This window comes from Nyctibius grandis, chromosome 1, assembly GCF_013368605.1.
Source record: "Nyctibius grandis isolate bNycGra1 chromosome 1, bNycGra1.pri, whole genome shotgun sequence".
In the NCBI taxonomy this organism is placed as follows: Eukaryota; Metazoa; Chordata; class Aves; order Nyctibiiformes; family Nyctibiidae; genus Nyctibius; species Nyctibius grandis.
Genome location: NC_090658.1, coordinates 44,751,715 through 44,773,953, shown reverse-complemented (window position 1 = coordinate 44,773,953; position 22,239 = coordinate 44,751,715). Strand labels below are relative to the sequence as shown.

Below are 22,239 nucleotides of genomic sequence, written 5' to 3'. Positions count from 1 at the left end.
CAGTTTTGTAATCAAACCACTCAGAAGAGAGTAACAAAATAATCATTCTAAAAGACATGACTTATGAGGAATGATTGAAAGGATGAAGCTTGTTTAGCATTACAAAAATAAAGCTGGAGTGGAAGCAGGGGCAAGAGATTATAATTCAACAGCAGTCTCGTGAAGCACCAGAACAAAATGCCTCGGGAAGCTGCAGAATCTCCACCATTAGAGTTGTTTTTAAAAACATGTTCAACTAATACTTATCAGAAGAAACATGCCTCAGTTGTACCTGCCCTAGGCATTGACAAAATGAACCCTGAAATTCTCTTTTATGACCTGGTGATCTACACTGGAGAAACCGAACACCAAGATACACGTGGTATGAAAGAACTCGGCTGGCTGCAGAGCTGCCGTTGTCTGCTAGCTTAATTCAAAGGCAAGAGTTGAAGCTGCTACAAAAGCAGCTTTAACTGGTATACCTGAATTTTGCAAAAAGCATTTTTTTGCTCACAACTGACTCCACATTTTATCTATTTATTCCCCTTATTACATACAGCAGTGCCTGAAGTCTAACAAGAAGAGTGCATACACAGCAATGACTATATACGGTACAAGAAACAATTCCAGCTTTGAAGTGCTTGCAGCCTGATGAAGACATAGGTTGATAAAAAGGGATAAATTCACCAAATCAAAGGGAACAATGGCAAGGCGAAAAATGGTGTATTAGTTCTGCGAATTCAGTTTGTTTTGTTACTTTAATTCCTGGGGTGAGGGGAAGGAATATGGATTATGGAAGGAGGAGATTAGTGAAATGGAATGAAAAAGGATCAGAGAATGCAAAGAGGAGATCAATGAACATGAAGGACAGGTAGGGTGAAAGCAAATACCAGACAGAAAGTACAGACTTTAGTAAAAGCTGTTAAAAGAAAGAAAAGATGGTGGAGGGGAAGAAAAGAGAAGGAAAAAGGCATAGTCTATGCTTTCCATCCTTGCTTTAACTGCGTTTTTTACAGCTATCCTCCCAGCTTCACTCTCCAGCTGACTGTTCCCTGGTATTTTCCCAACCCAAATCATTCTATGATTCTTTATTAACAGTGAGATGAGGCAGTTATTGATCTTGCTGTCTCCCGAACACATGCGCACGTCTCTACTACACCTCTTCTTTTATTAAGCTTCTCTTCCCCAGTACTGTGGTTTCTATTCCAATTAGCTTCTACGACTACAAAAAAAATGCTGCAAAAGCTGCATTATTTACTGAAGATGTAACAGATGATAAAAAAGGAAACTGAGTCTATATTTTTCTGGAATTATTCTCATATTTGCTACTGGAAGAGATATTAACCTCTAAAAACTCATCTTGCAGAATATACAAAGTATAATTTCATCCAAGTTCCCTCTAAAAAATTCAGCTATCATGCCACAGAGATTCCTGTCCCAATTCTACCAAGTGTGAAATACTCACTCTTCTTAAGTCTTCCTGAATTATTCAATATTAAGGACCTCTTAGAAATAGGCCTAGAAATATCACAAGACATTTAAAAACACTTCGGCATTCAGCAGTAGTTTCTTCATTTAAACACTATTAAGAATGTCCTCATGAGAACATTTTGTCCTAATACATTTTTCATTTCCAGACTTCATCTCCTACAATCATTTAAACAAACGACACAGTACTTTCACACATTTCATTTCACACTGAGCTGCTGTACTTACTAGTTTTACTCTTCTTTTTGTTGTTCACAGATGTTTTGTGGCTTCTTTTCTGCTTTTTTGCAGAGCTGCCCCCTCCCTGAGCATCTTTATGTCTTTTTTGGCCTGTACAGACTATAATTGAGAAAAAAAAAAGGACAAAAAAAAGAAAGAAACACAAATTAAATAAATACTTGCACTTCTGTGTGTTTTTCTCAAAGTCTCAAAACCAAAAAAAAACCCAACACTTCAGAGCTTAAGTTTGTAGACAACAATGAGACTGTTCCTGCCTAGCCTTAATATGGCTCAGCTTTCTACTGATATCGACAATAGGAGGTGAAGGAGAATCGAAGGCAAAATTCGTTGGGTAGAGTGCATGTGTAAGATGACTGCAAGTAACTTTCCCGTATGAATCATCAGAATTTCTCTGGAACCTCATGGATTTTTATTTTTTAATACTGTAAATTAAACAGGAATAAATTTATTTGAAAAACTCATCAAGAACTACTGGAACTGAAAAATGTTCAAAAAAGCCTGTCGCACTTGGAAGCTGTGAGAAAAAACTGAAACTGTCACTTGTGATCAGTAATTACATTAATTGAAAGTATTAAAAAAAAACTTAGATAATGTTAAAAAACAGAGCAACAAAAAAGAAGGCAAACAAAAAAACACAGGAAAAAGTCTACTGGTATTTGTGACTACAAGGGGGAAAAGTAGAAAAGGAAGATAAAAGAATTCTAGTACACCTGTTAAAAGAACAAATTATAGGAGTTGTTCAAACGTTGTTCCATAACCACCTGACTTACAGATTAAAAATGACTCCTGTAACAAAACCATTTAAATTAAGAAACCCAATTTTCTAAAACAGGCAGCACGCTGACAAAATCAGAGAGGAAGTTAAAGTCTAATGCATGTAAAAGTAATATATTGCAATAGTGTTAAAACTTTTTTCATGTGGCAATAATTTCCTTTTATATAAAAAAAGCAAACAAATGAAGTTCTAAACCTACACATCTATAACTCACAAAGCAATACAGGCATATTTATTGAGGGCTTACATATTCACCTCTTCCAAACCCTCTGTTTAAGGAAACACACTTTATTGCATTCTTTCAAAAGAACAATTCAAATAGAGTGATGAAGGTAATACACCTTAAGGGCATTTTTGAAAAAATTCAGTTAATTATTAAACTGAAATCTGTTGAGATGAAGTAACCACTTCTGTCATCTCAGGATTATATTCAGATATGTATTGTTTTTCCTCTGTATTAATAAATTTTTAGGCACTTTAACACAGTGAAAGTAGCTGCACTTTTGACGGAAATGTAAAAAAGCCAGCGACTTTCACAAAAAAGCCTTTGGATCCAGCCTTGCAAACAGTTAAAAAGCAGGCAGCAGTACACTGACATCACCTGCACAAGTGTTGGCAGTGTTTATTATCCTCTATTCTCTAGTGGTCTCAGGATAGGAACTTCAATCTGTAAAATCACATCTGAATATCAAACATAGCTAATAAGGTCAATGTTTGTTATCAGCTTGACTTTTTTTTTTTTTTTTTTAAAGACATTAATTTCATACGATGCAAGGTTGAAATGGTTGCCTAAGCATGCAATAATTGGCACTTTCTCCCCCCAAATAAACAGCTTACAGAGAATCAAAATTTACTGTAAGAAACAGTATCTTCTACTTGTAAGCAAGGTACTCAAAATGTATCCATCTTGCTACAATAAATATTCCTTATAGAAGGTATTACAGTTTGCTCTGGGCTTTTCCTGCCAGGTCTGGTATAAACTTTATTCTTATATACTTTATTCCTCATTGAAACCATCACAATTCCTAATGAAAGCCCAAGAAACTTCCTGGCTGACTGTATTTTATTCTCTAGATGATTATGCCATTTCCACACATTTGAAGTAGACAGCAGGCTACTACTTCCTCCAACAACTAACTTTCCACCAGTGTAACCATAACAGAATGAAAATACATCAGCATTGCTAAAATGAGAGCTGGTTAGGCTGAAGACAGCTCTGTTTACCCTTTCCTTTACCTTTTTCAGTATGCTCTGGCTCTGGTTGATTACTACTACTGGAGCTGACGCTGGCATCAAAACCTGTTGGAGAAATATTTCCCTCAGACTGGAGGTCTTGCAGCTCCCCTGCAACACTGTCCACCTCTATTGTGCTATCTGTTTCACTTTTAATGCTTCGTATCTCTTCTTGATTTGGTGGCAGCATCTCGGAGACAGTGACACTGGACTGATGTCTACTGGACTCCGTTACGGTTACAGATGAAGGCGATTCAGGAGTTGTAGGAGGAGTATTTAGCACTGAATTGCTGCCACTGCTTGGAAATTCAACTTTCTTTTCACCAACTTCAGTTGGTTTCTCCTCAACAGGTTTAACGTCCACACCAGCTGGCAAAGATTTTTCAAGTTCAGAGCTAGGCAAAGAAATGTCTTCTTCTGCAAGAGTCTGAAGCTGCTGCTCTGCTGTAGCATCCTCAGGAGCAGCGTGTGGAGGGGAGGCAGCAGCTTCAGTGTCAGAGTCCGAGAACAGTTCCTTCAGCGTTTTCTTCGGCCATTGTCCCTGAATACTTGACCAGACATCTTTTCGATCCTTCGCTCTGGTGTTCTGAAGTCTTTCATCAGAATTATTTAGAAGCTTTATTCTTTTCTCTCCCACTTCAGAAAATCCTGAGTAGAAAGTACTTGTCCGTAAAGACTTCCTTTTCTCCTCTAGTCCATTGTATTTTTTAGTTGGAGTGATTTTCAGTTTAGATTTGTCTTCCTCATCTTCATCCGAGGAGCTGTTACTGCTGTTTTCTAAACTAAGGGAGTCTTTGTTTTTGGGCTTCTCATCCTTTCTATTAGGTGACACAGTCTTTAAAGATTCCTCTGCAGCACAGTATCTTCGTTTACCCCGTTTTACTTGTGGTTTTGGTGTTTTATCCACCACCTCCTTTTTTACATCCTTTTTCTTCTTTGTGGCTTCATCTTCTCCATCAGACTCAGTAACTTCAGATAACTCTTCCATCTCTTTTCGCAATCTTTCAGGAGACTTGGATCCTGACTTGGGCACTACTACATCTGTCAGAGCTTTAGTTTCTTCTGGGAGGGATGAACCGCTCTGTTCTTCTTTTAGACAGAGTTCAGTTTTATCTTGGCTTACAGCTTCATGTTGAGATTCCTCTTTGCCATCAGCATGCACATTCGGGGCACTTTGGTCATCTTCCTGCTCACTATCATCAGAACTTTCAGAAGCTAAATAAAAATCAATCCAAAAAAAACCAAAACAAAACAAAAAAACACAAAACAAGAAAAGTTTGTCTTGATTCTGGTTACAAAGAATTCTTAAAAAAAAAAAGCAACTAAAGAAAACTGTACAGATATGAACACATGCTACAGGGATCTCTAGTAGTATATATTTTAAGTGGTACCTCCTGAAGACTTCAAAAAATTATTTCCTGTTCTATTACAAGGTATAACGGCTAGATTAGAAACCAGGAAAATTCTTTATTATACAGTACATCTCCAGGAATTTCTGAAGAGGTGGAGAAAGCATAGAGTCCATCAATCCATAAAATACAAACTTCTGCATAATTAACCAAAACAGAAATTGAAAGATGTGCTTAACATAAAAACTCTAAATATTTCTTATGGGTTACAAATACTACCATTATCTACCTTTTTTCCAAAGCCCAGAACAGAGACACTATTTTCCCTGGAGAATCCACAGTCTAAAAGGACAGAACAACAACACAGACACTGGATAATCTCTAACAAACCAACCTGATGACCAGCCTGGAAAAAGGAACTGAAAGCAATAATGAAAGGCACTTGAAGAAATATATGAACAATAAGAGTGTAGGACAACAGTAAGAAAATTCAGGGTCAGGAATAAAGAGACTGAGAAACAAAAAACAAGGATATAATGGAGAAGGAATCAAGAAGAAGCCCATTCAATGGGAAAAGATATGGATACAAGGAGAAACAGTGAGAACTGGCTCAATATATGGGTAACTCCTTGATTTGTAACTCGTCCATTTTTGTTGGCATAGCTAGTTTAACTCTTCTCATCCTACTTCCCATCTCTCATTCTCAATTCCTTAATAAAACTCACCACCTCTTTGAAGATGATAATGTAACCAATGACAGAGAAGAAAAGCAGTACTGCCAATGAAATTCACTGAAATTATCAAAGTTGAATTAACTTTTTTAAAAAAAAAGGTTTACTGAAATACAATGAATTTAGAGAAAAGCACACTAACAGAGAGATGTGTACAGGACAAAATACCCTGAGAAAGTTGCCTCAGGTGTTTTTCTTGGTTTATTTGTTTTAAGATAGGCAGGATCTTTAATTCTACTCTAAAACTCCATCTGAAAGCAAGTTTTACACAACCCTTTCAGTGTTGTTTGCTTTTTTCTAGTTAAACATTCATGGTAGACATTTTGGCTTAAAGTTTCAAGAACTCCACTTAAAATGGACTTCCAACACTTGCCTTTCTCATACCTTAGAGGATCAAAACTACACTACTGTTATAAGAGGTAATGAAATTTGCCATTTGAAATAAAAGCCAAGAACACAACATTTAAAAAAACAACCAAAAATCAGGTCCATCAAGTTTTCCTCTCAAACTATTTATTTTGCTGTGCCATTCAAAGGAAAGTTGAATACAATAGCATTAATCATTCCAGTTTAGGAAAAAAAAAAAAAAACAAACTGTAAGAAGTTTTGAACAAGCAGCTCTAAAACTGGAAGAAAAAGAAACAGTGAAATATTACAGCCTTTCATACTTAAAAACAAAAACCCACAAGTGACAGGAAAAACATTAATCCCCAGCACAAATCTATCTGGACTTATATGATAAAAGGACTGCATACAATTAAAAGCATTTCTGGAAATTAATTAATTAATATGGAAAACATTTAGCTTTCAAAAATATTAGAGGGTGTATGTCAAATTGTGCTTTTGTAATCAGAAGTTAATTACAGATTAATTATAGTACTAATAACAGTGTCATTATCATCACCGCTAATGGCTTTTTTTTGTTTCTCATTTCCTAAGGAAACGAAGCTTAATAGCTTATGTTGACTGTTACTCTACCTACAAATTTAGAACCCAGTGGCCACTGTTATCCAAGTTCGAGTAAGTCAAAGATTATTAAATTCATACAACTTTCAGAAAAACTGGTGGTGACCCAAACTACCTATACCACATATGATTTCTTTTTTCTGGAGGCAGGGACTAAACCAAGAATGAAGAGAGGCAAACAGTTATTATAATGCTGCTGTAAATGTGTGAGAAGGGGAAAACAAATGTTAAGAACAACAGATGTGTTGATAGGAAACCTAGCTTCATTAATTCTGTTTTTCAAGGCAAAAAAAAAATCATTGGTCCTAAAAGTGACATAAATCAAAAATTAAAAATTCAGAAATAACATAAGAAGCAAATATGCTTTGCTGTGTATCAAACAAAAAAAGATGGCAAAAGACAAGACGTAATTCTTAACACTGTTAACATACACTGAATCCACAATACCTGTTTTCAGAAACTGCGAATATTGCATTTGTTCAAGGGTTATTTCTGAAGATGACGTTATAATTAGCCAGACAGACTCAAGCATACAGTTGCTTCAGTTGTTCTACATTGCCATTTACTACTGTGTAAAGGCCATTTACAGAATTAAAAAAGTCTAAGTACAATACCTTGTAGCCCATTAATGATAGAAGTAATTTCTATTGATTTAACTGGAGCTTGTTCAGCATTTTTGGCTTCAGTGCTGTCCAGTTTGGACACAGTCTCTGGTGATGTGCTAGTGTGAAAGGGTGATTTTGACAAACGTCGCAATTTACAGTTTCTAGGAGAATACTTCTCTTCCTTCTCTTTGTCAGTTTTATTCTATGTGAAAGAAAAGATTAAGAAGTCTTGTCATTTGAGCATATATCTTAACATAGATTACAATTAAGCAATGCTTACAGTTGTCTTAAACATTCAACCTGTAAAGGAAACTTTCCTCTTTGTTAAAAAGATTACCAATACCTTTCTACGGTCCATGCAGAGACATTTATACTGAAGACAGGAACTTTGTCAACACTAAAACAAATGGTAAAGCAAACACAGCCAGTGCTCTAGGAGCACTGGCACGGCAGGACGCCAGGCTCAGCAGTGGCGGGGCAGGGCTACGACACCCTGCGCTGTCACAATGACCAGGGAGCTCTAGAATAAACCCGGGTTCCGGGAGGTGCCATGGCGCTGGTGGGAGGCAGAAGGAGCATGGACATCTGTGGCAGAAGGAAAAGCTTCCTTGCATCCCACTGCCTAAGGAATATATCATAACCTAAGCCTAAATATCAGTTTTAAAAGAATGGATTTTGAAAGAAATGCTATGAAATAAAATAAGTCACATACACATGGACTAATCATGGTTTTGGTCTCCAGAATCAGCAGAAGGAGCTCCCACATTCCACCCCCCTGAGTTGGCTCCCACCACTGATGACAAAATGGATCATTCTTGTTTGTTTTCTATAAATGCATACATAGATTTCATAAAAAAATATAGGAAAGGAGGAAAGAGAAGCTCCCCCTCCCCCACAGTGAAAACACAAAGCCTTGATGAAAAAAGTTTTAGTTTTTAAAAGGCTACGAAGTCACTTTTACTGTCAAGCATTTGTAGGCCACTCAAAAGTGTGTGTGTGGGGGGGAGTACTTAAGCATACATTAAAACACAGTTGGGGGCAACAAGGGAGAAAAAGGGAGAGAAACTACCTTTATTTTCTTTCGATGCTTAATTTTTGGTACATTTTTATCAGCTGGTCTCACTATCTTGTCTGCCTTTATCCATTCATCATATCTAAAAGCAAAAAAAAATGTACACATTTATGGTTTTAAGCAGATAATCACAACACCATAAGAGAAATTAATGGAGGAAAAAGAAAATTATTAGCCATATAAGAACTGAACTGAAACTTGAATAAAGAAATCATTTGTGTATTTTTCAGTATGTGAAGTTTCAGCTAAGATTTAATTCTTCATATGCTGGGACATACAGGACGAAGGTTTTTTTATACTGGTGGGGAAGAGTAAAAGCTGGTATTTTTCCAGTTTGCACTCAACAGTAGTAAATCCATCTATACAGGTAAAACCAATTACCAGAATGATAATTCTGTGTGGATCCCCAAGAGGTATACTTCGTATATACACACTGTAAAACCTTAACAATAAAATGAATTCTTACAACTACATAAAATGTGGCAAGTTAACAAACTCTTTCGAGCCTGAGTGTCTGCGAAGTGGTATTTGGAGTGACTAACACGTAGGAATCGCTAACTTTTGAGTCACTAAACACTAATACTTTTCAATTCGTTTTCAGTTAAAGGTTTCCATTTTATATCAGAATACTAGACAAAAAACACACTAAATAGCACCAAGATATTAACAACAGGTGTCTTATTATCTAAGGCTAGAGCTGTTAAATACAAATCCAAGACCGGAGAAGTACATTCTTACTAAGAATATACTGTGACTATGGTATCATACTTGCCAGTTTCATTGTGTATTTCAGAAAAACCTAAAGAATCAATTCAAACATTTTTTTTCTCCCCATAAGCATAATCTGCTGTCCTACTTCAACTGGGAATTAAAGAATCATCTGAATAAGAAATAGGTTAGTTAAAAATTAGTATGTATTAACTTTTGCCTCAATGTACAGCCCCACAAATTCTGATCTCCCTAAGTAAACATGAAAACAGAGGGGAAGAAACCAACTTCAAAAAAAAACAACAACAAAACAAAAAAAATCAAACCACAGAGAGAACTAGTACAAGATGGAGCCAAGCACAATTCACTCATGACCATGCTGGCTCTCCAGCTGGGCTTACTTGACCACCATTTTGATATACATAATGACTGCTGATACAGTCCCAATTCAGCTTCTTTGCAGCTACTGCCAATTATATCTACAATATTGACATATAAATTAAAAAGGATTAGAGAAAAATATCAAGTTTCCAACTTGCTTTCCTGTATACTCTAAGTTAAGATCTATGCAACAGATTCCAGAAGCTAAATACTGTATTTTATTAACTTAAATTTCACATAATACAGTGAAAAATGAAGTAGCAGTAGTCTCTGAAAAATAGTTTTCCAAAACAATTTATTGGGTTTTTTTCCCCTCCGTGTGACAACAAAAATCACAAAATCTAGCAGCAAACCATGCAGACTACAACATACTAAGACTACCTATACTGCTGCAGATACAGCTGTAATTGTACTATTACCAGGTGACATGCAGGTGAACAGGCTCAGATTTCTCTCCAAAACTGAAATACAACTCTGCAGAGTACTTTCCAGTATGGAAAAAAAACATATTCTGTGAGACCGTGGGAAACCCTATTTGAAGTAATCTTTCTTCAAGTCCAAGGCATGCTTTCCAGAAGGAACACCACTAAGTAGACTGCCAAACGGACTTTGCAACCCACATAAATGTAAGAGTATTTCACTAGGTCTAAATGCATGCAGGAAAACAGCACTAGGACTGGACAAATACACGGTGAAAAGCAATTATTCTGACAGTGTCCTTTCTGCCTCATGCATGTTGCTATAACACAGTTAGCATTCATTCATTCTATGCATTTCCAGTAAGAAAATGGTCTTCCCCCTATGCAAAGTTTGTGCACATACTGTCCACGATTCAACATAGTTGTAGCGCCTTTTGGGGTGACAGCTGATAGACTAGGTGGCATACTGAAGCAAAGGAGAGACACTATGGAATCTTAACAGAATATCTGTAGATACCACAGGGTCTTAAATGTTATCTGTTAGAAGGAGTGGTCACAACTCCTCATCTCAAGGAGCACAAACTGAAAACCTATGTGTGACTGCCGCAGTTCCTGGCCAGCGCACGTCCTGCTCTACTCCTGACTGCACCTGGAACAGCAGTCAGACCCTGCAGGGAGACCCACCGTCACAAAAATCTTGAATCTTCTCCAGGGAATCAGATGCCCACACCTCACACCTTTGCATGGCACAGCTCCTTTCACTAGTCACATATCAGATGCATACAGTTTACATAAACCTGTGACAACTGGATCCCAGGCTGAAACAGATCCTGCAAAAAGGATATATCCCAAGACACAGATGACAACTTGACCCTAAATTACATTCCTCTCTACTGCATGACAGAGTACAGTACACCAGACGCCAAGCTGCATCTGAACGGTGTGTGTGACTCAGACTAGAGCCTTTCTTTATAGAACTGAACCTTATTAAAATAGGAAAACTTACTTCATCACTATGCTTGCTTTAGACAGCCTGTTCACAAAACAAAAGAGAACAAAAAAGCATTATGAAAGAAGTTCTTCAGCTCTCATTACAAGAAGTATGTGGTTCCAGAAGACCTGGGTCGTTTTACTGCAGTGCTGTCTTCCATACTTGCTTACCTCAACTCCCTAAAGTGAGCACTGGGTGTGGAGAGGAAGGCGGTACGACAGGGAGGTGTTCCCCTAAAAGCATTTGCACAGACTTGTTTGAGAACCAAGAGGAGGATTTAATAAGAAATTATTAATTATTTATTTTTAAAATAAGGTTTCATATGAAAACCTGGAATGCCTTCAGAAGAAACATCCCCTTTGCCTTACCAAGATGAAGACAAAGATGAGCCAGTAAGGAGAGAAGATTTTCTGCCTCACTGGTTAAAATGAATGCCTGCCAGAAAGGTGTGTTTGAACGGGAAGGAAGGAAAAAAGGAAGAATGAAACAAATAGCTATATAGCAGAAAAAATACTTGGCACTTTGCATAAGAGTATGTACTGATTCTATTACATCCATATTTACTGACTGCAAGCTAAAATAAACCACAGCATATTCTCAGAGATTGCATAGTCAATCCTCCACAGAAGTACTAGAGTGGAAACAAGGAACAAAGTGTATTTTTCCAGCCTCTAGATTTATACTAGCAAAGGCAAGTGACCTCAAGGAACTAGCAAGCCTTGGCAAATTCACTGAAAAGTTGCAGTATACTGTCTGGATCTGTTAACAAGGATGAATCAAATGTTTTCTTTGGCTGTGATCAAAGAAAGAAGGAGATTTAGTCTTACAACCAAATGCTGGAATATTAGATGAGGACTCTGATTTTATTATTTTATTTATTTTTTAATAATTCTAACCCCCATGACATACACTACTCTCAGACACCTGAAATTTGGCTACACATGTTCCTTTAATTTCGGTGGTTGACTGTTAAACACAAAATTTGTATGTTGTTAATGCTTCAACAAACCGAGACAGAAATTAGCACTTTCACATTCAGATTTCTGAAGGAAAGAAAGAAACGTTGAAAATAGTAAGTCTTAGTTCTAAACACTCGAAACATTCAAGAATAAGATGTCTTGTGATATTGTACCATATGACTCACAGAGTTAAAACAACCTAAACTCTTTTTGAATACGCACCCTCTGTCTTTAATTACTGGGAATACACTGTAGAAGAAATTCACCTCAAACACGTATACAATGAACTTTTCTTTACACTGCCAGCTGAAAATTAAAATTATGACAGAAGGAACTGGCACTGTAGGCTCCAGGGAAGTTTTAGTTCCATATAAATCATACATAATTCAGAACATGACTGCCCTGCTAAAAGAAATACAGTTTCTCTCATAAGCTTTTTCTGGTTAACACATGGTAACGTAAACAGTTCTCTCTATCCGGGTAAAGATTTTTACCATTCCCTTTCACTACAAGTCAGGCTCCACCAAACACTACAATTCTTTACCTTTATCAGAGACATGTATCACCTGAATCTCAGGAGCTAAAAACATGATCCTTTAGCATAGAGTGATGTAGTTGTACAACGCTGTTAAGCTATATTCCATTTATGTATTTTTTATTTACTATTTAAAAAAAAAAAAACTTCCACGGTGGTTAGTGTCACTGGTTCCAGAGCGTTTAAAAAAACTAACAGAGATGAATACCAAGTTTACCAAATTCCACGCCAAGCATCCCAAAGCGTGTGCGCACACACACACACTCTCTATTATTCTGAATCCCAGACCAATACTGAAGTTACCTTGTGACAAGAAACATTAGCAGTTATTTAGGATTCCTGCTGAGACTTATGGGTTTAAAGAACAGGCCATTAAAATGGCATACTGACCAAAGGGGGAAACAGGAAAGTCAGTAAGGGGTAGGAAAATGATAGAATTAAGAAAATCCTGGATGATTAGGAAATTCTAGTCCAGTACATCCCATGACCTAATGTTACAGTACTTGTCCCTGCTAAATACTAAAAGTAAGCTACAATGAATAAGGAGACGAGGGAATTGCTACTCATCCAAGTAAAGCAGTTGGTTTTCCAGGTTGTGACTACCTAAAAGACAAATCAAGTTATTACATCATGCAAGACTTGTCTTCACAACACTAAAATATCAAAGCGTTTAGATGCTGCCTTAAGCTCAGGCTTACCCACTCTTACTGCCAAATACAAAAATTAAAGTATTTTTACTTGAATTAAAAAAAAAAATTAGCCACATTTAGCAGAGTCCACACACAGACCCAAACCTAAATCTCAATTACTGATACATTTTTCAGTGAAGAATTCTACTCTCCCAGCCCCTTTCAGAGGGCTCTTTTGAAACACCAGTTAAGAATATAAATGCAAGTCCTGCTGCCAGAAAGACCAAATGACTCCCCTCAACTCTCAACTAAGTGCAAGTTTACTAAAAATGCTTTTCTTATCAAATATATCCTAGTCACCGAAAGAGTTCAAAAAACCAGAATCTTGATCTCTCCTTGAAGAATCAGGGTGCTGGGATCCCCAAGGTGAAGGCTTACTTTTGACTTCTCGTTTCTTCAGATTTAAAGTCATACTGCTCAAATAAAACTCTGATCATCTCACCTCATAGCACGTATATTAGCTAATATTTACTCAAAAAGGAAAATAACTTCTATGTTTACACATGAATTCCAAAACAAGAGTTAAAAAGCAAGAAACCTTTTGGAATGGTATACAGTAATCCTCAGCAAGTAGGATGCAAATTTCAGCAACTTCCACTCCTAAGGAAGACCTTCCCAATAATGACCAAAACGCTAGTCATATTCCAAACCTCACCTTGAGCAGGCTGCATCTTCCCTAGTATCTTGACTTCATAGCCCACTATCCTTACAAATATTGCCTTAAGACAGTTTATGTGAAAGATCATATTCCTGTAGATCAGTATATATGTAGATCAAAATTCTACAGATTATGGATATCAAAACCGGCAATATTGAGATGCTCCTCCTCAGCAGTGGCTTAGGTGGTCCTGGAAATCACCAGGCCTAGATGCAAAGAGGTGTATTCAAGGGAGGGAGAGAAGTACCATGCTTCTGTAACTGTGACCTTTGCTAGCAGATCTTTCTAGCACTGAATAAATGAGATGTGTCCTGCCCTCTTGGTCAGAGGTAGGATGGTAATCGAAGTCCAGAGGACAGAAGGTCACAAGACCCTCAGATTTTCCAGAAGAGGAAAAATAAATAAAGAAAACATACAGCAGATTTGCCTCAGACTTTTTTTTTAAAAGATTTATAAACACAGTAACAAAGTTTAAAAGATGACAGCTGAGGACAATGAGCAGATACGTTGAAACTTAGAAAAAAAGCAGGAGACTTGCTAGTTGGCTTAAAAGCCACTCAGAAGCTTTAGTTTTCTCTACTGTTTTCAAAGTTGCTTCAAGTTTTAAATGGCAAAAAAGCGGTCTGAAATGGCAAAAATATATTAATACTTCAACTTATTTCTATTAATGGTATATTAAAGACAATAAAAAGGATATCACTCCTGCATATACTGAGAAAAGCATAAGAAGTCACTAGGCTAAGAGTCGTCTTGTTTGGAAGCTTGAGGCAGGCACGGGGGAAGGAGGGGTGGGGAGGGGTGGAAATCAGATCTGAATGAAATGTAATTATTTGCTGCACACTAATTTGCCACTAAGAATCTTGTACTTCTCTTGTTAAATACTACACTGCTAGTGTACTCTCTGCTTCACTGAGAAGAGCGTGTATACAGACTCAGCTAAGTGTGCTATTCCAATATTGTATGAGATAAAATAGGCTTAAGGAGAGCCAGAGGAGGAATTTGTGAAAAAGTGAGCTGTCACTTGTTGTATAGAGAGATCTAAAAATAAGATGGGGAATGAAGGAAGCCTTCTTTGATCAAGTAATTTTAAGATGATTTTCTAAGTAACTAAAGTACTGCATTTATATAATGTTAAAAATCTAATAGTTTCATACAGTACAATGACCCTCACAGAACACCAATACTGAAAGTTTAGGACTCCAGATGTCTATTCCTTTAGTTTTTAAAACATGTAAGTGTATTTTAGAAGTAATTCGAGAAGTAATCACTAACTAAAACTCAAGTTACCTCACGTTCCATCCACAGTAGTGCACCAAGTAAAGGACTTCTCCACCTTCAATGTCAGAATCTTTGATACTAGCTTCATACATTTTTTGATTTTTCCCTCTTCCATACCGCACTTGGACTTTCATGCCTGGTGGATAGCATTCAAACTCTTCTTCCTCATTGTCATTGTTGTTGTCTTCCTCCTCCTCCTCCTCTTCTTCCTCCTCTGCTTCTTCTTCATCTTCATCTTCTTCCTTATTCGTGTCATCTCTTGAAAGGTTTAAAAAATTGTAGAGTTAATATGAGATACTTCATAAGCTTTTCAGTTCCAAACCACATATATTGATAAATATTGTGGATGCATTAGAGACTGGGGAACAGCAGGCTCCAAATATGTGAAACTGCACTACGGCCGAATAATATCAGCAAAACGGGATATAGCAATACACACAAAATCCAGTGACTGTAAGGTGCAAAAATGACTTGACTAAAAGAAAAAAATAATCCATCAAAATCTGTATGAGCAGAAGTTGTTCGAACTCATCTTTATACAATTGTTTCATGCAGTCCCTTTATCATTTTTTCAGTTCAAACTCATCCTTCTCAATATAAAGTTCCCTAAATTCCATTTTTTAACCTACAAAATTTACAAGTGCTTCTTGAAAGCTGCTTTCCCAAAAGATCCTTGCTTTATTATAATAAATAAACTATCTCAACACTTTGAAGTTACTGCAACCAAAACCAGATTTCAGGCAAAAAACAACCCTTACGCAAGATTATTTAGCAAATCAAGCAACCTGTGCTCATTTATGACCTTGTCACTCCTTGCCAGTTACACTAAGTCTTCTAAATATAAGTCAAACTTGCATTTAATCACTATATAAATACACAAGCAGGTGTTCACTGTTTTCAAAAGTAAGCTAATTTTGAATACATTTTTAGATATTTTAGACCAATTTTCAGAAGCACTAAGAACCCACAAATCTTGCTAGTCTCATTCAATGGCAGCTATGGGCTGCTCACTGTTCTGAAAATTATCTCCAACCAGCTGAAAGAGGCAGACTACATTACAAAAGTTAATGGGGGAAAAATATCTTTTAATCTTAAATAGCTTTACAAAACAATATTATTGGCCCTCACATCATTCTAATCCCACACTCTGCAATACAGAACAGATTAGGGATGCTTACTAAATTCACAGTAACCACAGACCACTAATAATTTAAAAACCTGAGATGTGGAACAGATATGTTTGGATGTGTTACAGACTGGGTAAGAAAAGATAAGCACTGCTCCAAGTCCGATTCACACCAATGTTTAAGTTAGCCTCACAACACAAGAGGCTGTATTAATAATCTAAATCTTTCCATGAAATTTTCAGTAGAAAATACTCAGATAAACCAAGCCTCTTTCTCTCTGCAAAAGATCAAACAGCATTTTAATTATTCAAATGCTTCTTTGTAGAAGTAAAACTGCAGTATTATTATCTAATTAGCTGGCAAAAGAGAATTCAGAACAATAAGCTAAATTCAACTGCAGCGTAACCAGACTGATTTAATAAAATTACTTCAGAACAGAATGTTGCCACACATATATATATACACACAAAAATATATAAACACATATATATATATATGCGCATACACCATGAAAAAAATGCCAAAAATTCCCTCTGTTGGTATATTAATTAAATCAAATCACAGAAGATACATCTACTCAGGTATACATGGCATGGACCAGACAGTTTTGTTCTGGAATGCCATGATCTTCAATTTGTTATATACTTTCAGTAGGCTACTTTGCTAGTGAAGTTAAAACCACCAGAGTTAAAAATGCAACATAAATGAATGAGCTTTGAAAGCTCACTTCATCTCCACTACACATCATATGGCATAATCCACTTTCCAAAGAAATAACGAATAAAGCTCCCCAAAGACTCAGATGAAAAACTCCTGAACAGAATTCCACAGCTAACAGAAAGCACCAACAAGTAAGTTAAATGCTTTTAAATTATACTCTCTGCTGCACTAAATCGTAACTACTAGCTAATTTCAGCTTAACAGTTATCATCATGCAAAAGCTAAAAAAACTTGGTATCAAGAGCAGAGTCATCACTCTGAGAACAAGATGAGCTTGTGATTTCCCATTACTAGGAAGACTTTTCAAAACTGTGATGAACCAAATTTTGCTAGATTTTTTTTTCTTCCCCCAAGAACTAGTGGCACAATCCTTGAATGCTGTCTGCAAAGAAAAGCATGCCTATGAGGGAGATTCAGGATTTTCCAGACACTGGCAATTATGGTGCCAGTGGCTCTTTGGAAGCTGAACAAGTTTGGAGTCTCTCTCACCTTAATCACCCATCACCCTATGGCTTTCTTGGTGTCCCATCAAATATTCTACAAAGACTCCAGGATGATACCTGACCTTCTCTGGAAGAGACGTGTGAAACCCTCATGGTGAAGTTGAATAACCTGGACTGTCAAGTAGATGTGAAGAGCAGACTGTACATAGGTGGAAGGAATGTCAGGAAGCAAAAGCAAAATGGAAGCAGAGATGGCCGCAATTAAAAAGTGTTCTAAGAGTGATCTGGCTAGTGATCGTAAGCTGGAGATTTTAGGAAACCAAACAAAAGCAAAGAACATTCACATTTTGGAGCAGAAAAAACAGAGTACTCATATAGCTCCTGGAACAAACAAACAAACAAAAAACCTCACACCCAAAACATATTCCAATGGTTACATGGAAGAAAAGAGATGTTGTTTCACAAGGCCATAAAGAGCTCAAACCTGGCAGTGCAGATGAAGGAGAAGCCATGACTGTCATCAAACAGAGGTTTCTAAGAGAAAATTGTGATTGTAGCCATCCAGCATGCACAGTCATAACCTCATTTATCCGTGTAGGTATGCATGCATGAGAACATCGGATTGCCTTTAATGCTGTTTAGTCAAAATCCCATGGGTGGGGAGGGGCAGGGAGAAAAAAAAAAAAAAAGAGAAACAAACAAGCCTCTTGGCAGCAGACAATAATTGTCAACTTAAAAACCATACCAAGCAATATTTGCTACAAAGCTGCAACAATTTGAACAACCCAAGCAGCAGCTGATGAAACAAGGCAGCAGCAGATCTGCCTGCACACTGTGCAAGAGACACAGCAATACAAGTGTAACTGTGTTCCAGAAATCAAAGTACCACCAGAAAGCTTATCAGGACAATTCAAAAGCATTTCCAATTACAACTGCAGACTAAAGAATACCCTCAGTCCATTTCCCACAGAATGGGAAGATGAACCTTCAGAAGTAGGAAGTTAATAAATTAAAATGCAAAAATATTTAATAAAGTAAAACCATTAAAACGTTTAGATCATACAAATATTACATATCATTAGTTTGAAAGGACATTGTGAAATTGCTAAAAGGCTAAAAAGACTGTAAGTGTTCAAAAGTACACATATAGCAGGTAATTATCACTCAATATAAAGATTTAACACCAACAACCCCATAATAAGGGTAAGCATATCAACAGATAGATGTTGTTAATAGATGAAATAGCACATCCTATTACACCACTAAAGGAACTGCAGTATCATGCAAATGTCTTTCAACCCACAATCCCTGTCACTAACCACAGCACTGTCCCAAAGCCCAGGTGAAACCTATGAAACAGGGTGTGGTTTGGAGCATTAGATCTGCCTTCTAGGATCCCTGTTTTGCAGCAAACCTAACCCTACTCCGATACACTTCCCCTGATACACCATGCTGGCACACATAGCAGGTGAGATGGCAAATGCAAGACTATTTTTTTCAGGGGTTATTCTAAAACTTGAGGAAGCAAGATTATTTCAACTATTGGTTCAGTTAAGTCATTACAGCTAATTGAACCACTAGCAGAAATAAAACTCCAGTGTAACTGACACTTCAAGTTTAGTAATTAGCTTCTATTTTTGTTTCCCTCCTTTTTCCCTTTTTCTCATCCTAGAGCACTATTTAACCTTTACTGCACAAAATACAGAGGTGGAAGACACTGAGTCTCTTTCATACTCTTTCTCAATCACAGCTGTATTAAGATGCCCTTAAGTTTTAAGGCAGAGTGGCCGTTAAGACCTGCACTTATGCCATGACACTAAAATCTCATCTTTCAATTGAACAGAATAACAAAACCCCGAAAATTCACCAGTATTTGTCTTCCCTCTGAAGTTGCAAAGAAAACCTAAAAATAAAAGCTCCAAGGATTTCTGTCACAGAAAATCTGAATGAATGCAGTTATGGTCCATCATTCTGAAGGAGGGGGAAAGGCACTAATGTGATTCAAATCAAGTCTGAGAGTAGTACAGTACCCTTCAACCATGCAAGCATGTACTCTGTAACCAGTGTTTTCCTCTGCTGCTACGGAGAAGACATATGAAAGGATCTCATGTTATTGCTTCTAATCATTCAGCCAAGTTTTTTTGTTTGGTTGGTTGGGGTTTTTCTTCTGGTTTAAGTATTTTGAAACATTCCTCGAAAGTATAACGGATGGTTCAGAAGTTTGGTTGAGGAATACAGCAGTTTTCATTTTTATGGCACTAGTTCACACTCAGCCTGAAAACATCTAGTATTTGATGAATATTTTAAGGGCTCACCCATCCACATAAGTCTCAGTGCCAGCCACCATGGTTAATAATCTCCGTGGTGACCATAAGGTATGTAAAATGTGACAACAGAACCACTTTTTCCACATTGAAGACGCCTCCCTTCCATTCAACTTGATGCACACACAGGACTGGTACATTTACACTGCCACTGCACACTTTACTATTGTGTCATTAGCAGCTTATTGCTGTATCAAAAGCAGTCCTTATGTATATGTATGTATCAGTGCATATTCTATATTAAGGAATAAAAAAAAAAATCAGTTGGACCCTGTTTCTGGAAACATGACTATACAAAAACTTCGTTCCCAATACAAAGGCAGCTGGAATACATAAATAGTACACGCATCACAAATAAGAGCATAGAAATACGTTCCTATAATTGGAACTACCTGAGTATGTTTCTTAAAAATGTATTTTTTTGCACACACACCAAGAGTCTAAGATTCAGAGTAGATGTTCACACCAACTGTGCAAGGAATACGATGCATTTCTCTCCCTTCTCCCAAACTAATCAATTCCATATAAACCTAAATCAGACTGGAGAAAGCTATCTCAATATATAGTTCTCAACACTAATCCAGAGGCTAGAAGATATGCCTTCTGTATCAAATCTCCTTCACTCCAAAACATTTTAAGCTTCCTACTACCATTTTAGATTCACTACCACAAAGCTTTAATATGTCATTTTAACAGATAAGAAAGAGAAGAAAACATTGCCTCTAACAATCTGGTATCTCCCATATGTGAAATGGAGCTTCTGACTATTACATAATCCCATTGTAAATTGCTTTCAGAAAGTCCTCATCAAGTGTTTCCAGATAATTTAACTCTTGTACAAATAGAAGCCATCACCAGCACAGGCACAGCAGGTAGCCACCCTACCCTACAAGGGTAATAAACCTAGTAAAATCCTTCACGTGAAACAATGCCCATCTTAACCTAGTTCTCAACTACTGCTTTTATTACTCCTAGCTCCCCCTCCCACTGCTTACAGGAGGGGAAATGCTAGTATTACATGTAACGATGTATATAACAGCTCTAAGATTAAGATTTTTCCCTTGCATGTGAGTGAATGTTTTAACTCCATTCAAGATTATTAGCCAAAGAGGTTTAGCATTTTCTCCTTTTAATACTGTCAAAATATGACAGTACCAATTCCCAGAAAACCATACCGTGAAGACCTCAACCAGCAGTGAGACAATCAGAAGTGTTCAGGTTTCTAAAATATTCTTTAAGAACACTTGTTCCTGCATTCCTTGAAGGAAATAAAAAAGCAGGCAGTTTTCAAGAAGAAAAAAAAAATAAATCCAAGAACTTTCAGAAGACCACGTAACAACTATTTGCGAGTACTGAAAATCACAGCTTGGTGAGAAAGGGCAGGGCAAGGATACAGAGATGGCAGCCACTCCTGGCATTAGGGTTAAGGCAGCTCCTCAGCCAAATGAAGGAAGACAGAAGAACAAAGCCTCTTGCAATCTTTCTGTACTGGGATTACTTCAAAGAATTTTGGGTGGTCACCTCAAAAATCCAAGTACTACCAATATACAAATCTGATGCAAATTTTTGTTGGAAAGCAAAAATTGTTATCTGGATTTGAGCACTTAATCTTTCAGTTCAATATAAAGTACTTGACAGTGGCCTGTCCCAGGTGCTTTAGATAAAAGTATTAAAAAAAACCCATACAAACAAACCAACAAAAAAACGCTGGAGTTGAATTAATCATCTGGGGAAAAAAATTGTTACTAATATTGGTTAACTAGCAATTAACCTACACTTCAATTCACAAACTGTATCTACTATGAAATTTTTAAAGACTTACTTTTTATTTTATTAGGTTATACTAAAACCCCCACACCTTTTAAAAACTCCGCTAGGTTCCTGGCCTCAGTCACTCGGGAACATGTTCCACTGACTACATTGTTCATTATGTAGAAAAGCCCTTCAGTTCTCAATTTGTTGGCTTTGACTCAAGTCTTTGAACAGTTACAACAGTTAATGTTGGATGCTACAAAGGAAAATTGCACCAACTTTGCAATGCTACATTTGAAGACCATTGCTTCCACAACACAAAGTTAGCAGGAACTTCAAAATAAGGAAGATTTAAAACTTTGTTTATTCATTGCCTCAGAATGAATGCTTTGTTGTATGTTAGGAAAAAGGACAGTTTTACAAAGCCATTTTTGTAAAGATCTCTCTGGGACAGACCAATGAGAAATAACACACTACTGGCCCTTTTTTTTTTTTTTTTTTTTTAATTTTTTTTTTTTTACTGTTTTTATGACTAGAAGTTGCACAAAACCGTATCTAGCATATGCATCTTCCACTAGCCACAGAAAAAAAAAGGCAAGAAAAGCATGTATAGAATAAGGGGCAAGCTGCCTTTGAATCTATTCTCAGTGTTCACAGATACACAAGCAGGCAAGAAACAGGCACTCTGGGGAAGAAAGGAAGAGAACCACAATCAGCCTTTCTTCCTCTTCATCATATTGTTAAAAGTCTGTACAGAAAAGACCATAGGATTCAAGTGGCAGCAATCTCAAAGGGTTGAGACACATGGGGTTGCACA

The 22,239-nt window shown here is 36.9% G+C and overlaps 1 protein-coding gene across 2 annotated transcripts in view; it reads right to left on the bottom strand.

Moving 5' to 3' along the window:
* The window catches only part of ARID4B (AT-rich interaction domain 4B), a 99,059-nt gene that overhangs the window by 8,199 nt on the left and 68,621 nt on the right, over positions 1-22,239 (bottom strand). For both annotated transcript variants that reach the window (XM_068403649.1, XM_068403656.1), the window contains 5 exons: positions 15,066-15,314; positions 8,436-8,520; positions 7,376-7,568; positions 3,719-4,930; positions 1,696-1,806 (listed from right to left, as the gene is read on the bottom strand). In XM_068403649.1, coding sequence (XP_068259750.1) covers positions 1,696-1,806; positions 3,719-4,930; positions 7,376-7,568; positions 8,436-8,520; positions 15,066-15,314 — 1,850 coding nt within the window. The remainder of the gene's footprint in view (positions 1-1,695; positions 1,807-3,718; positions 4,931-7,375; positions 7,569-8,435; positions 8,521-15,065; positions 15,315-22,239) is intronic.